The following is a 16,772-nucleotide window of genomic DNA, read 5'->3' as shown; positions in this document are numbered from 1 at the left end:
TTATGTTATTTTTTCTTACTCTCAGTCCCTCTTGTTCTGTTTTGAGGCAAGAGGGTACAGGTCCTCTTCTGCAATGTGATTGGTCACTTGTTTCGCTCTCGCTTACTCCTTCTCTTTCTGCTTAAATAGTTCAAACAAAAAGAGAGGGAGATGGGGGATGGGTGGTGGGAGGTGTGGGGGAGGGGAGTTGCATGCTTCTCTGTTGTCACTAGGAGAAAGAGAGAGGGAGAGAGAGAGGGGAGAGGAGAGAGAGGGTGAGAGAGAAAGGTCCCATATGTGGAAAAAGCCATAGTAGCACACGGACCAGCCAGCTTGCACTGGGGATTATCTTATTGCTCCCTGATCTGATATTGCGAATGCCGGCATGAGCAGGTAAGACCTCCGCTGTCTGTCTCCTCAGCTGCTCCCAGGCTGATTTGGCCGGTGCAGGACCGGACCATGTGTCTTCGGATCTTTCGCTGCGGCAGCCTGGCCGACTCGATCCCATCCCTGCAGAGTGCATTCTCTTGATCACCTGTGGGACTCGGCTCTCCCCCCTCCGTGTTTCCGGGCCGCCCCCGGCGCCGTGGGTACTCCTGTCAAGGAAAACCGTGGCAGAGAGCAAAGTTGTGGTCGTGCAGTGAAGGGGGGAGGCAGTTGGGCTGTGCAGGCATGGCGCAGTGAAGGGGGTTTGCGGAAGCCCATGCTGCTCCTGCTTTTATGGCTTGTGGTCTGTGGGCAGAAAATTTGTCGTTTTTCAAGCTTCTATGCAGTCTTTCCCTCCATGGCTGCTGCCAGCGTCGTGTTTAATCCTCTAAACCACCATTTACATTGTGGGCTAGTTCTACTGGCCCATGTCTGTCAAAATTTCATGTGTTTGAACTACAATGATTAATCATGGTGCCTTTATGTGTTGTGTCACTGTTTTCTCTCACCTCTAAATGTGATGTTTAACTGGCTCAATTCTGTTATTTATTGTGCAGTGTGTTCAGTGATTGAGCTTTATGTCACAGTAGAGACGAGAATGTAATTAATACTGCTGAAGTTTTAATTATTACTCACATCTTCTAGTGAGAACAGATGAACACACATTTCTACAAACATTTTTTCTGAATATTTTATTTGAAATATACTATTAATAATGCTTGGGAATTTCCCAGTATACTCACAGAGGCATCAAATTAAAATGTAAATGGAGCAACTACCCGATGTGTTAAATGTTCATCTTTCACATTAATATTGTAGAAAGTATATTACTAGCTATAACCCTTCAGAACGTCTTCTGTTGTCTCCAGAATTCCTGCTTCTTTCACATGTGTATCTTGAAGCCTGTCATGCATCTTTACATGTCGTCATTTGCTCAAACAAGGGCTTTGAACATGCCTCTTAATGCTTTCACGTGTTGGATTGACACAGTTTCTGTATGTTAACACAGGCTTAATGCTCTTTAATTAGTCTCTCCTCTCCTTTTGGGTGTTACTCTGTTTGACTATACAAGCCCGACTATCTGTAGCACTGATTCTTAAAGATGATTCTTCACCATGGGGTGCTCATGTACTTCTGTACCTGTTTATTTCTGAAATCAAGCATGACCACATGGCTTGTGTTATGCCAGTACAAATATTTTTAAAAAATTGTGGTTCTGGTGTATTTGGCGTGTTGGGAGCTAAATGGTTTCTCTGTGCTTCAGTTCCAGGGCTGAGTGCTGTGCAGTCTCAGGGCAAGCGCTGGTCAGCCATGAAACCCTGGCGGACAGACGCTAACCTGGGATTCGCTGCTGGGAAACTGCCGTCTTAACAGAAACCAGATCCACAGAATGCTGAGTCCTATTGTCCCCTATAGTAAGTAGCAGTCCTCCTCTACAAACACCTAACATAGCATTGCAGATCTAAACAGCAAAGAAAAAATGCTTGCGGTGATCTCTTTTAAACCAAGGCCGTTTAAATGTTTTGGACCAGAAATGAATTAAGTAGGGTATTCCAGTTTAGAGCTTTATCACAGGAAGCGTAATTTGAGTGAGATGTTTCAGAAATTCTCTGCTTAAATGCTGAAATAGAACATGTACACTTCTGGGACTAACAGTAACCATCACATTAGGAACAGTGATTGGTTATGAATTATAAGGGTGCTTATAAATGATCAGCGGACCGCTATGTGTCAGTGACTTTTTCTCCCCCCCCTGTGGTGCTGATTAAGGACATAAAGGTCTTGAATGAGCGCTCTGTGCTGAAAAGAGAGCATCCTGACTCCATCGGTTATGTAACTCGCGCTGCTGGTTCTGCTGCACTGAGCAGGCTAAACCTGCCCGACAGCACTACGCTCGGACAGCCTGTGTGTTTCCACCCAGCCGGAGCCAACAGCTTTCACAGCTGACAGACTCTGCAGTATCTACAAAGTACATGAAGTCCTTGGCGACCTGAGTGTTCTGAGACCCTCTCCCTCCTTCTTCTGCCCTTTCGGCGCCGAATTGATAGCAGACATGCCGAGTCTCCAGCCCCCTGCCAAGGCTAGTTGGAGTCCGGTGCTCTGCCCCTGAGCATCTGTAGAAACTGCATTGTTTGAACAGACAGCATGGGGCAACACTGTCTGTCTGTTCCCCAAGAGCCTCTGACACCTCCAAAGGAAGACGTTTGGGCGCGAGCTGAAAACGAAGTCAATGTCATTTACGCTCTATTGATCTAGGGTGACAGTGTGATGTCACAGATTGTGTTTGTTTTACGCAGTTGTGGTAGCGTCATATAATTAGCAGACAAATTTAGCCATGTTCCACTATAGCCCATTATAAGTCCAACCGAAGTGGAACGTTAGCTTGCATTTCTTACGTCTTAATGTTACATTTAAACCTGAAAATGTAGACATAAAAAAACAGGATGATTACAAAATATAACTGTGCAATTGTCCTTGTTTGTTATTCTGCTTTGAAATATATTTCTGTTCTGATGGAGCTTGTTTTGGGCCATTTAGACCGTGTGCTGGCAGTAGCTGCTGTGGGAGAGGAGGAGTGTTCCCTGCTTCGCCTCCTGTCATTAAGCAGCACTGCGTGCCTGCAGTGTGGTTGCCTCTTGTTCCTTTTCCATGGACATTATGCAGGTTTCTCAGTACGTTTACATTATTATTGCAGGATAGTCATGCCAGGGGAAGTGCTGTGAGCTGTACTCTGATGATTATAGACATAAATCTCTAAACAATTTAGCTCTTTCATTGTATATACATCTTGAATACATATGCTTATCTACATGGTGGTGGGCATATTGAATATGCTTCAGTTTGATCATTTTGATTTATCAGGCTTACTGAACTATTGTGATTAGGGGGTATAACATTGTTTTTGATTACTCTGCCATCTGTGGGGCAAAATCTGCTTTTCTCACCGGTCTCCCCTCTCACTGAGATAAGGGGGTTTGTGTTTGTCTGCAACAATCGCATCGGACTGTTCTAAAATGCATCATTGAGTGTACTTGCTCTTTTCCACAGACTTTATTTTTCTTGCCTGTGGGTTTGCCTCCCAGACATCTGTAAGATTCTTCTTTAGGAAAGGCTCTCACCTCCTTGCTGGAATTCTTTCTGCAGTGACCAGAACTTCCTTCACACACACACACACGCACACACATGCACTCTGGTGAATTTGCACATTCTTGCACAGTAGTGACTGTACCCTAGAGTCCAGTTGCAGTTCAGGGAACACAAACTGTGGAAATGCCAGAGTAGATTCGGACGGGAGCAAAATTCCAGTAAAATTCCAGGTGCCATGGATAGTCCTGGAGGGACTTTAGGTAAGAAATCCAAACTCTTTATTCTCACAGGCTCCTAAATCAGTCCCAGGCCAGTAACACCATGCTGCCCTAACTCTTGTTGCTTAAGGGCACCATTAGTGCAAGGGGGCTGTCATTTAAACTGATCCGATAGTGGTCTTTGAGTAGCCATAGTCCTGGAGGCTTTATAGATCTCCACTAAATGATCACATTCACTTGTGAACCCAAAAGCCTGTGGTTCATCTTGGGCCCAAAGACAGTGTGATTGTTTCAGTTAAGCCATTAAGGGTACAGGCAGAAGAGCAAGATAGCAAATTACGGGACAAAGGTTGGATGGCTCCAGTGCAGCCATTCTAACGACAGGGCCGATATGAGTGCTGTCCCAAATTGCTTTGACAGACTCTGGAATAAACACAAGCTCAGGCTGAAGTGCTTCCGTCAATGGGAGCAGAAGTCATTACTAGGAGGGTGTCAATGAAGTTTAATTAGCATTCTGGACCAAGAGGGTGGGCAGTGCTGTTGGTGGGATTTTGAGATATTTTGAGACAGGCTTCAGCGGCTCACTGCTCTGATACTGGTGCTCTGCTCAGTGCTATTAAAAAAAGGGTTCAGATAAGTGAAACCGGCAGGCCTTCATAGGCAAGGTCACCGGCGACAGTCAACAACAACTGTGGAAAGGCTGGATATTTTAGAGTCAGAAGGCAACTTATTGTGTGCATTTGGAAATCACAAATAACCACAGGCAAACTGCACTGAGTGCCTCTCAAGGGTTGTGATTGAAACACCATGATATTCATGAACAGGACAGGAGAACGTGCACAAACCAGGCCTGGAGCATAAAGTGCCCTATGGGACGGTAAAGGCAAAGACAGAGGGATGGAGAGATTGAGCGAGAAGAGGACAGATGGACGGGGGAGTGATTGGTCACCACAGAGCCTCAGGACAGCTGCTCCTTGATATATTAGAGGACACAAAGACCTAAACCCAGTCTCAGCCACAGAAATGGAGACCCTACTTCTTTTTCAGTGGGGAGGGGGGGGGGGGGGTGTGGCCATTTGTGTAGCCACATGAATGAGGACGTGGAGGGGGGAAGGGAGCTTGTTTTACTAATCACAAGCCAGGAGAGTCATGTGATACATTGTGCTTTCCAACAAAATATAAACGCTTAATTAAGGTCTGAGGCTTCATTCTGAATCTTTTTAAAACAAAAGATAATTGTGCCTGTATTATATGGAGATTTAAACCCGCCTCTAATTCTGTCAACGCGAAGAGCCTGTATACTCCCAGAGATGGACTTCTTTCCGAAGAGAGGAACTCACACTGCATTTAGCTGTCAGCAGATGTAATGATACCTCTGTAGTTTCGTTGCTTGTATTAACTAATGCCGGTGAGAAAAGGGGGGGCATTAAAGGGCTACGGTAGTGAAGGGTGTGGATGTGCAAGACAAATGTTGTGGGTGCAGATGACCTTTCAGCTGCTGAACCATATAAATAGCTTAAATTGCAAGTTTCTTTAACGGGAATGGCTAAACAATGTTAGAATAATGATAGAGCCATTTTCAATGCAATGTGAAGGGCCTGTTATCCTAGCGAGCATCATGGGGAAGCAGCTCCTGATACAGATGGTACCGCTAATACTGTTGCTGAGTAGATTTTGAAGAGAGATGGCTGAACAGCAGTCAAATAAATACCTAGATAGGATAGTTTTAGGTTTCTTCTGTAAGCATAGATGTAGGCAACAAGATCAGCTGATGTCCTGTCCTGTGACAGACAAACTGTGCTTCTGTGATGCTGTTGTCAATTTAACATTTCTCCCACATTGCCAAATGGTGCCTGGTTTATAAATTAACAATGCTATTGTCATAGTATAGGCATTATCTGTACAAAATGGGACCTTGAGTGGGTTTCTGTGAGGCGCCTTCGAAAACTGGAAGGTTGAAATTCTTTAGTGGGTTAATGGCCTCGTCATAATCGTGGTCCTTCTTATGGCGACCATTGTTATTTCCCCCTCAAACGGAGATTGGCAGTTCTAAGACTTAATGCCAGATGTCCTTCAGACAGATTCCCCTACTCAACATTGTGAACATAACATATCTAGCTCACTTGCTGCCGAAACCACACTACAGCGGCAACAGCTCCCCCTTTCTGTGGCCACAAACATCTCGTTAGGAGAATAGTCACGAGTGAACAGAGCAATTAAAGTGTGTAGGAATATTACAAGGTAAAAATCTCAGTGCTGTTTAGGATGCCTTGTCTGAATGCTTATCTGCCCATGACGTGGTTTGGGAGGCACCAAGTATTAACTAGTTTTACCTAACAAAGTGGCCACATATATTGTATATTTCCTTTTTTCATGTCAGAAAGTAAAACATAATGAATTAGACTTACCAAAGTGATGTTCTCAAAGCAAAGCCACTGTACTGTCTTGAATGTTATGAACAAGCTCTGTTTATGTTCTTCTTTCTATTGCATATTGATCCCATGTTTGTTTAATGAATACAAATCAGCCAATAATCTGAATAACAGGCAGATTATCCGGCTGCTATGGCAGTGATTAATTAGAGCACAAATAAAGCTTTTGGGCTTCTAGTCAGAATTCTGATCAATCTGCCTCAGTACTGCTAGGAGCGGTGCTTTGAAAATCGACTTATTAGTTCTCATTTTAAGTGTCTTTTTGTGACAGCTGACAGTCTGAGAGAGGCGAGCATAGAAATTGTGATTTGGGAGATAAATTTCAGTTAGGTCATTGTTACCTTGATTCACTGCAGAGCTCTCACAGCTGAATCAGTGAAAATCTGCAGATTGTTTGCTGTTTATTGAAAATGACAGAATCCAACCTCAACCGCTATCTTGTCTGGTGTGTGTCTTGCAGGCATTTAAAAAGCGCGGTTATAGGAATCTCCGTAAAAGTGATGGAGGGTTGACGTAATCCACTGTGGCATTTTCATTCCAAACCAATCTTCTGCAGCCCTTCAATCCTGTTTGCCCACCCTGCCTCAACCCCCCAGCCTGACTTCATCCACGTAATGGGACCTTAATTACCTCACTGCCCCTACTGCTGACAGGCACTGAAAAAAAATTAGCTGGAACAACAAAGGCAATGACGACTTTTCAAATGAAAACTATCCATTCAACAGTAGAAGTCAGAGGATGAGACTTATAAGAACACCACCTTCTTGAGATTATCTTCTCAGCAGACATCTTCCTGCTACGTTATGGCAGGTTTCCCAACCCGGTCCCCAGGGTCCCATGGACGGTCCGTGTCTTTGCTCCCTCCGATCTCCCGATAGAGAAAAAACGTGGACTGTCTGTTGGTTCCTGAGGACCGGGTTGGGAAACACTGCATTGTGGCAAAAGGGCATTGACGTTCTATGCTGCTCAAATTGCTAACACTGTGCAGAGCTGCACAAAACTGAGACAGCAAGAACTCAGCATGGGTTTGTCGTAGTTCATTGGTGACTTGCCACCAGTGTCATTTTAAACGTATTTGGTAAAATACATCCAATACAATAGTGTTCACAGAACAGAGAAAAACCAGACAAACAGACTTCTCCAGCTAACAGTCCAGCTAAACAAAGCACTTTTATATGGTGCTGTGTTTTAACACTGGATGTGAGGTCATGGGAGCGGCCACTGAGGGGTGTGATTGCCTTCACCGAACACGCTTACTTCAAAGACCCCATCTCCTGATTGGATTGATCCAGTTGTTCTTTATAAGTAGCCTCCAGACAATCTGCCTTCTTTAATAGCTGGCTCTTCCAGAAGGCATCTTGCATCCTTGCAGACTTCTGCTCCTCCAAGAAGGAAAACAAAGGTGCGGGGAGAGTGGGAACCCTTGGGGAGTAGGAAAACTAGGTAGTTCCCCCCCCTGTTCACTTCCTGCAGGTCTCCAATTTCAGGAGCCCCCATCTGCCCAGCCCTAAATGTATAGGTCTTTATTTCTGGCCTCATTCTTGCCTTTGCCTGTGTTGTGAAATAGCGTAGATGAGCCTTTACACTGACGGGTTTGACTGCATTCAGACACACAGTAACCAAGTCAATTAGGAATCGAGAGACTGAACCAATAATAACTTTCTGTTGATCCAGCTGATGGCCACCAGCATGCAAGTCTTCCGAGCTCCTGCCGGTTATGCAGTGTGCCAGCATCGCTTTGTGTCAGCCTTCCTTTGTAATTCCCTCTCCTTAGTTAGCGGCAGTACAACTATTTGTAGACGATCTGCACGCATACGTACATTAAACGGCTTATTACTTTCCCTGAGGGACACGGAAGGGTCTTGATCATGCGGCCGATGTGTAACACAAACACGCAACATGGGCAAATCCTTCCATAGTCTCAGGCCAGGGTGAAAGCTCTCAGAGGAATGCTGCTGAATAGATTAACAAGATTTCCATAATTAGGGAGCCTTTCAACAATAGGATCCCTTCGGCTTTGTCTCAGGATTGCTGGGGACAATGGGAGCGTGGGGACGGCTGCTGGACAACCATTTCTCAGGGCCACTCATGGAGACAGCTCCTCAGCGAAGAACATCTGTCCCTCTGCTGGCCTGGGACAGCACGCACGCCCCAAAAAGACATCCAGGCCCCCCCCACTCTCCATAACCCAGCCCAACTGCCCACTAAACTGCTCAGAGATCCCACATTCTCCGTCATGGAGCGAAAAGAGAGTTCAAGGAATAAAGCACAACAGATCCATGTCCTCCAGTCTGTACAGCTTTACAATTGTTGTCAGTTCTAATAGTATTAATGTATTATATCTTCTTAATAAATAGGGATTTTTTTCCCCAGCATGTAAGGGTGTTCTGCTGGGAAAAGATGAGGGAGTTACACCTTTCAATTTCATCAAATTCATATTTTTAATGAGCTTTAAAAATAAATCACCAGTGTAATATGTTGACAACAGACCTATAATACATATTAATTCAACAAATGATTTGAGAATTGGTATTTTGAGGGAGAACATGGTAAAACAGCCTATGGAAACCATTTGGGCGTTGGAATAAATTTCCCTACCGAGTCAGATCCTTTTCTGTAGTAATACAACTGAATTTGTACATTGCTGACATTCCCAGTCTTTGAATCTGAAAAAAAGAGGCTTGTTTATGAATTTGAATACATTTGTACAAACAATGCATTGTGTTCCTGTCTTTGTGATGAGGAAAGCAAAAAAAAAAAGATCCATTTCCACCCGTAAACTGGCTTCCATTGGTCCCCGGTCAAGCCAGCCCCCGAAAATAGCCCCACAATTAAAGTATGTCATGCTTGAGGGAGCAGCAGTGGTAGGTTTTGTTAGATTGCAGCCTCCAGCGTCGCAGGGCTGACTCCCCTACTGCCTGCTTCTGCCACTTGCACAGTGACCGCTCTCCTGCTGCTCATTCACAGGTTTTATGTCCTGCCCCTGGGTACCCATCCATCTCTGTCACATGTATGTCCCCTTTAGCCTTCAGCTGTTCTGCTTGGTTCCGTGTACCAAATTTCAACCTTGGGAACAAGGCTCATCCAGCCGGAAATGTGGCGCTAGGCTGACGCGACGCGTGCTCCAGACATCGCCGTGTTTCTCGTGAAGGTGCCGAGATCCACAAACATGTTGACGCTCTGGGAACTGGGAGAACTGGATTTAAATATGAAGGGGTGAGGAGCTAATTCAGTGGCCATCTGGAGGTCCTGTCTTATCGAAGAACAGCAGGCATAATCCAAAGGCACACATGGAAGCGAGACATTCGTCAAGAGGGAGAGAGGTGGCGGGGGGGGGGGGGGGGGGGGGCAGCAAAGCAGACGAGAGAGGGGTGGAAGTGTAAGGCCTTATATGGTACAGGACTTTCAGCTTGAGTTTAAATAGCCTTGACAACACAGCCACCTCCATGTTCCTCCTCAGAGGTAGTGAACTATAAGACTGATGCTGCTTTCCCCTCGTTCTGGCCCTTGTGGCTGCTGTTACACTCACCCCAGGCTGAATTGGGACAGTTTAATAATACCCTGCTATGCCTGGAATGTCCAGCTAATGCCTCAGCAAAGAACAGTTAGAAAATCCCTATGAAATGGCTGTTTTCAGAGCCGGGGGGGGGGGGGGGGGGCTTGCAACACCCACACTGGTGAGTCAGGAAGTGAATAACTGCTTTATTCTCTGCAAAAGAAGCCCCTTTCTTTTCTTGCGGACACTCTGCAGCAAAACATTCCTGTTTCCATAAAAAGCATCTGCTGTTAAAAGATGTTTGCAGTTCTCAGTATCATTCTATGGACTGATAGCAAGGTTACCTATTTTCTCTCCAAACCACAGCAAATGTGTTGGACAACTTACATTCACCAATAAAGTACCTGATAGTAATATGGTGGCAATTATGTCCATTTTTCAAAACCGAAGATGCCTCTGTATTAACAAAGCACCCAGGAACCCTGACTAGGATAAGCGGTCAGAAGATGAATGTATGAACAACCAAGCATGCTGTTTATATAAAGCGGTAGTCTGATTATTCTATTATAATTTTACATGCATGTAAGCAAGTATTTATCTTTTCTACATACATTGCAAATAGCTACATATTTGAAATGTTAAAGTTTTTTCAACAACCTACTGCCGTAGGGATAATTGTTGGTCTGCCATTCGGGAGATGGGCAAGTAGGAAAGATGTTGCCGATCTCTTAATGTTTTTTAAGAAGCTGCAAATGAATGGCATGCTATTCTCTTCCATCTCCCCAACCCCACCCCCTCCCCCTCAGAGCCTCTATACCATCGCTCTACCCCAGCCGGCCCCTGAGGTTTTTGGAGAATGAGATTGTAGAGGGGCCAGGAGGGGTGGAGGGTGTGTGCACTGGGGGTGTTGCTAGGGATGGGATTTCAGTGAAACATGCACAGCATGACAACAATAGGTCCTTGGGGAGAGGTGCACAGGCGGGCGATGGGATGGTGCGACACTCTCACTATCAAAGGGGACCACATCTATTCCCAAGCCTGCTGGGGTGACACTGTACAGCCCAGCCACTAGTCTATGTGTTAGCAGTTAGCATAGCCGCTCTTCCGCAGTTTTATTGCTTCGTTTTCTAAGGAGTGCAGTTGAATTCTCTTCCTGAATAATTAAAAAGCTCATTGCTACCTCAAGGAGCACAGAATGTGAATTTTTGAAAGTTGCCAAAAAAAAAATTTAAAATTCAGTTTTTTCTCCAGTTTCCTTCCACAGTACAAAACATGCAGTTATGGGAATTAGATTTACATTTATTAATTTATCTGATGCTTTTATCCAAAATGACTTTCCATAGAAGGAAGGGTTACAATGTTGCTGTGCTCTGTGTGATTCACATCTGTAAGTTTTCCAGTGATGCACCCTGCAATCGATTGGATGCCCTGTGTTTCCTGGGATACGCTCCAGGCTTAATCCACCCCAGTACTGCATAATCAGTGGGAAATGGGACTGATTCTTAGGAAACAAATTCATATCAAAAGAAGGTTTAGTCACAAGCTATGTTGTCAACATGTTTTCTACAAATTTAACTCCTCAGCTTGAAGATAATTCTGCTTGGACATTGACCACAATCCGAACATAATGCCGCATAGACCTAAGACGCAGTGACAGAGTGTGAGCAGCACGTAAGTGTTACTTTGTGCCCTCAGCCCTCCATCTTTTACCCTGCAGGCTTGTTGAAGATGCACTGGACCCCAGAGCATGCCCAGCCCCTCAGCCAGTGGCCCGAACAGCACCTGGATGTCTCCTCCACCACTCCCTCCCCGGCCCACAAGTCCGAGCTGTACCCGAACGGGCGCCGCAGCTACAGCTACGCCTGGGCCAATGATGACATCTCCGCACTGACTGCCTCCAACCTCCTGAAGCGCTATGCAGAAAAGTACTCTGGTGTACTGGACTCACCTTATGACCGGCCCCCAGTAGGAACCTACCCCGAGCCCGGGGCCTTTGGGAGCCTAAGTGGGCAGAAGAGCGAACTTGAGCCATGGTGTGTGACACACAGCGCTGAGGCCTACTCTGGAGCAGAGGGCCTGACTGGAGCCAAGACCATGGCCACTGCAGGCCTGAATGGTGCAGGCAGTGGTTCAGCAGTGAACAGTAACCTCTCGGAGCCAGGTTACAGTGGTGGCAGTTCCTGTGGGGGTCCCCCTGCCTACAATGGTACCTACCTCTCCTCCGGGTACTGCCCCCAGCCTGGCACAGCACTTCCCCCAGCATCCCTGCATACTCTGCAGCCTTCAGCTGCCCTGGTGCCCAGTTACACCCCACCTGGTCCCGTCTACAACTACTCTCACCAGTCCGCCATGACACCAGGCTACACTCACCCACCTGCATCCTACCTCCCCTCAGGACTGGCCGCACCCACCCCATTGCCATCGCGTCCAACTGTCGTGGGGGGCAGCTATGGCTACCAGAGTCATAACCTGGGGGTTTCTGAATCTGCGGGGCCACTGAAAAGAAAAGCCTTTGAGATGACAGTGGAGGAAGATGAAGCTGACAACTCACGCTACAGGAAGTACGGGTATGACCACAAGTCAGGTGACAACTCACCTTACAGCGTCAGTGACAAGGGTGAGTGTCGTGGCAATGGCTTCAGCACAGCCAGCACAGACCCCCAGGCCTACAAGCCCAGCAAACCGTCCTCGCAGCCAGGCCTGGGGCAAGACGAGGTCGGCAAATTCAGTGGACTGAAGCCCCTGGTGTCTCCGCCGTACGGCGGGGCTGGGGAGTACAGCCCCACTGCAGGGATGAACGGTGAGAGCGGGGGAGGGGATCCCGGGTTTCCACAGCACCGGCTAACCCTGAAGCTGGGCTCAGAGGAGCAGCTGAAAGGAGCAGACTCCAGGCTGCTGGAGCTGGTTACCGGGGAGCTGCAGGACAGCAGCCCCGCGCTGCCCTGGGGGGAGCTGCTCGGCCACGCCCACACTAAGGCCGCGCTGGAGGAAGACCTGCTGTGGCCCGTGCTGCGGCCCGGCAGCGCCGGCCGGCCGCCCCGGACCATCCTGCTGTTCGGCCCGAAAGGCGGAGGCAAAAGCACACTGGCCCGTTGTCTGGCCTCGCAGCTAGGGGGCTCCTTCTTCCGGCTAAGTGGGGCTGCACTGGCCTCCAAGTGGAAGGCTGAGGCTGAGAAGGTCCTGCACACGCTCTTCCTGGTGGCAGGCGCGCGGCAGCCTTGCGTGGTGCTCATCAGCGAGCCGGAGGCGCTGGCGGAGGACGGCCTGCGCAGGCAGCTGCTCTCCTATCTGGAGACGACGCAGCTGGGCAGCACCGGCCTGGTGGTGGTGGTCTGCGCCACCCGCAGGCCTGACCTCCTGGATGAGAGTGTACACCGCCTCTTCTCCAAGCGCTACTATGTGTCCCTTCCGGACGTGGGCGTGCGCCGGCAGGTGCTGCTGCAGGCCCTGGCGCCTCAGGGCTGCTGTCTGAGTGAACGCGAGCTGGCCACCCTGCTCCAACGCACCGAAGGCTTCTCCGTCCGCGAGCTTCTACAGCTCTGCCAGCAAGCCGCCTCCTCCACCTCCCCCCCGCCGCCTCTCCACGGGCTGCCCGCGCCCCTCGCACCCCCAGCATTCAAGGACTTTGAGAATGCCTTCTGCAAGGTGCGGCCCCACGCCACACCCAAAGAGCTGGACCTGTATGTGGAGTGGAGTAAGACCCCCAGCCACTGAAGTGGAAGTGGACTGCAGTCCACCAGATCGTTCCCTTAGAGAAGTACCCCTTGGGGATCTTTCTATGAACCAAGTACTTATCTTGCAGCCAAAAATAAGGGGATGGAAAAATATTAGGATTGGGGTGGAAGCATAAGATTTAATATTATCTGATTAATATAAGGAAAATGGTTTTCATTATATGTATATACAAGTTTTTCTCCAAAGAGCCAAAAAACAAACCTTTATTGAAGAGCTGGGTTTTGGGGCTGGGGACAGTCTGAATGACTTGTACGTTGCTCTTCTCAGGATTGTATTTATTATTGGTCTTCTCTGCAACACTGCAATGTGTTGGGCTTTAGGGTTAACCAGTGGTTTACTGTTAAAACGGCCATAGAATGTAAGGTAACCAGCCATAAGAATCATATTGCTTAAAACCAAAAAAAAAAATAATAATGTTATTGCTTCCACTATGGAATTCTAGCACGGTCTCCCAGTTCAGTCCTCCTGTTCACTGGTCTGAAGGACTGTAATTCGCTGACTGATGCTGATGTCATCACTCTTGCTGGACTGGTCTGACTCAGTTGCTAAAATTACATGTGGCCCAAAATCAGAAAGAGTGTCACCACATTGAAACTGTGCTTGCTGAAAAATGAGTGGCTTTTCCCATCCAGCTGTGCTTCCATTGCTGTCCTCCTTCAAAGGTGAAGTTAACTTTGTTAATGGGAACCTGCAGTCAGTTTACAAACCAGTATAGTCTTTTTTTTTTTTTTACTGACAAAGCTTCTTAAAACCTTAAAAAAGACTTGTAATGTCTTTTTAGTAAATGTTTTTTTGTTTAGTTTATTTTTGCTTTTAAAAAAAAAATATATGTAGTTTTGTTTCAAATACTCAGGAAGAATTTTGTTACCTCTGAATGAAAGAATGTATGTTACTGTAGGGTCTCAGTAGCGTGAACTGTGGACAGTGAGCAGTGAGGTGTCACACGCCAGCATGCACACACTCTGCTTGCACCTTCACAGGAAACACTTGAAGTTGCTACCAAGATTTAACATTGAATGTAATTCAGGTATTTTTTCAAGTGATATTTGATGCCATAAATCATTTTTTTTTAATTACACATAAATATATTTTTTCCATGTCTCTCTTGTTTTATTGTAGATTTTGTTAAGGTGACAATGGTCTTCATTAAGTGTTCAGTAGACAAAAAGAGGCCGTTTTTGTTGGACAAACTGAAAAGTGCATAATGCATGTTCATATGTATGAATGAAAAAGCATGTGGTATGGGGGTTAGGTCTACAAAGAGGATTTTATTATTGTTCTAGTTGTTTTTTTATATATATATAAAGCTCCTTCATCACAGCATCAGTGATTTAAAAAAAAAAAAAGCGCACTGAACCAAATCTAGCACCACCCGAACTCTTAAGCGCTTCACCAGAACAGACCTGGGACACATAACACTCCCCTAATACCTATAAATTATCCATTTTTTTTTACTCTATTATTGTTGTTTTCATTCTGGACTGATAGAGAGTAATGAAAACATTTTTCTTCTTTTTTCCCTTCTCAGCTCAGTCTCCCTGGTGTCATTCGTGCAGTTTGGCTCCAGTGGATTTCTTATTTTATTTTTGTTGTTGTTGTTGTTGTTGCTGCTGTACAGGTGCTGGCCTCCCTTCCCCCAGCTTCCCACAGTCACATTTGCACCTTGCTGTGCAGTGGAGCCAAGCCCCCCCTGACCACAACAGGCCTAATGGAATGGGGCTACTCTGATTGATGTCCAGTAACCTTATATTACCATTCAGCCACTGGAGTCCAGCTGGTGGCTTCAGCCATGCCATACAGCCAGGTCAATCGGAACGACCCCTGCTGCATGTATTGATCCCTGCTTGGGGGAAGACAGGAAATACAGACAGAGAAACAAGTACCTACACAGTTGTTCTAGAAGCACGACTGAACGAATGAGGTTTGTTTGGACATGAAGAAGCAGCTCCATTCTTTGTACCCAAAATGCGCTTTTTGAAGAAAAAAAAAAACTAATTATGCAAACAGTTGTTACTGTTAGGTTCCACATACTATTTTTACAGCAAGTAGAGAATTTCTAAAAATTATCAATGGAAGTTAACCTGAAACGGTCAGTGAATCCAAATGTTTATAACATCCATTGTAACCATCCATCCATTCAGCTTTAAAATGCTTATCCAGTGCAGGGTGGCAGCTACTGGATCCTGAAGCCATGAATCACGGGGCACAAAGGCAGGATGGGATGCCGTTAGTAACCATTAATGCAGGCTCAAATATATTAATGATCATTAAATTTAAAAGCAGCCTGAGATGTTGTAGGGGAACTACTGTTTGCCACACGTCATCTGAGAAACGTGACTTGCTCATTGTGTTGGATCTCATTCAAGCTTCCGTGATCTAGGTATTGGCATGTTGTCTGTAGGGTTCCTTGGCTAGACTGCGAAACAGCAAAATGATCCTGCATGGGATCATATCAGATCGTGTAAAATTCTGAAAGGCGAATCTTAAACTATGTAAATGCTTTTCAATACTATATTACATTACATGCACCTACATATGATATACATCACCTCATCTGTCATGCATTTTATGACACATATATATTAAACTGGTGGAAAATGTCTGTCCAACAAAAGCGGTACTTAATTGCTGTTTTTAAGTAACTCTGTTCTTGTTACTTGTACATTCTTTGTAACCATTTCTACCTCATTTTGTGGCATTGTACATGAAAGTATTTATTTCATGTCACTTTTTTGATGTCTAATGATAATGTTCTTGAACTGTAATGGTCTACCTCAGAAAGGACTATTTTAAGAGAAAAGTATCACTCAGTATTAAAGAGATTATGTCAGCCTTGGTGTGAGACTTCTTTTTCATTTTCATTTTCTAAATGAATGGGGAACATCAAAGATGTGAAACTGAAATGGAGCATGATGTCACTAGACCATCTCTTCCTACCGTTAACTGCAAAATGTCTGTTGAAAACAGAGGGAATGCCTTGAGGTCCACTAACCAGCTTTGCCCTACCAAAGGTAAAAATGATGAGTATGAGATTCAGATCTTAAGAAAACAGTAAAAGACACATCTACCCATGTGATTAAAGTTTATACTCTGAATTTCTCACTGTCGTTCTTCTGAAATAGGAAGCAACCAGATTTTCACTTACATTTTTGTTTTTTATTAAGCTGTTTTGCTAAAAACCTGACTTTGATATTAAAATTCTATCTTTAATATATCAGAATGTCTCTGAATTAACTACAGATGAGTTATTAAAGCAGTAATTGATTTTCATAGAGTCGGCCGCAGATCTGGTTCTGTTTCAGGTGACCAGATTCATCACTCGCTTCATTAGGCTCTGCGGGCTGTGGGTAGCTAATTGAAATGCTAATAAAGATATATGCCTTGAGTGAGCCAACAGCA

At 45.7% G+C, this 16,772-nt stretch overlaps 1 protein-coding gene across 2 annotated transcripts; it reads left to right on the top strand.

Annotated features, from left to right (window-relative positions):
• The first annotated feature begins 203 nt into the window (after positions 1 to 203).
• LOC111832901 (fidgetin-like protein 2) lies at positions 204 to 16,203 on the top strand. Of its 2 annotated transcripts, none has more exons than XM_023790669.2 (3): positions 204 to 372; positions 1,670 to 1,820; positions 11,356 to 16,203. In XM_023790669.2, the coding sequence occupies exons 2-3, from the start codon at positions 1,796 to 1,798 to the stop codon at positions 13,350 to 13,352; spliced, it is 2,022 nt and encodes a 673-aa protein (XP_023646437.1). In that variant the 5' UTR covers positions 204 to 372; positions 1,670 to 1,795; the 3' UTR covers positions 13,353 to 16,203. The 2 variants fall into 2 exon arrangements, with proteins under 2 accessions (XP_023646437.1, XP_072571411.1); XM_072715310.1 differs by having other exon boundaries at positions 11,222 to 16,203.
• The last annotated feature ends 569 nt before the right edge of the window (positions 16,204 to 16,772 follow it).

This window comes from Paramormyrops kingsleyae, chromosome 8 (genome assembly GCF_048594095.1).
Source record: "Paramormyrops kingsleyae isolate MSU_618 chromosome 8, PKINGS_0.4, whole genome shotgun sequence".
Lineage (NCBI taxonomy): Eukaryota > Metazoa > Chordata > Actinopteri > Osteoglossiformes > Mormyridae > Paramormyrops > Paramormyrops kingsleyae.
Note: the sequence above shows the minus strand (reverse complement) of the source record. Positions and strands in the feature narration are given on the sequence as shown.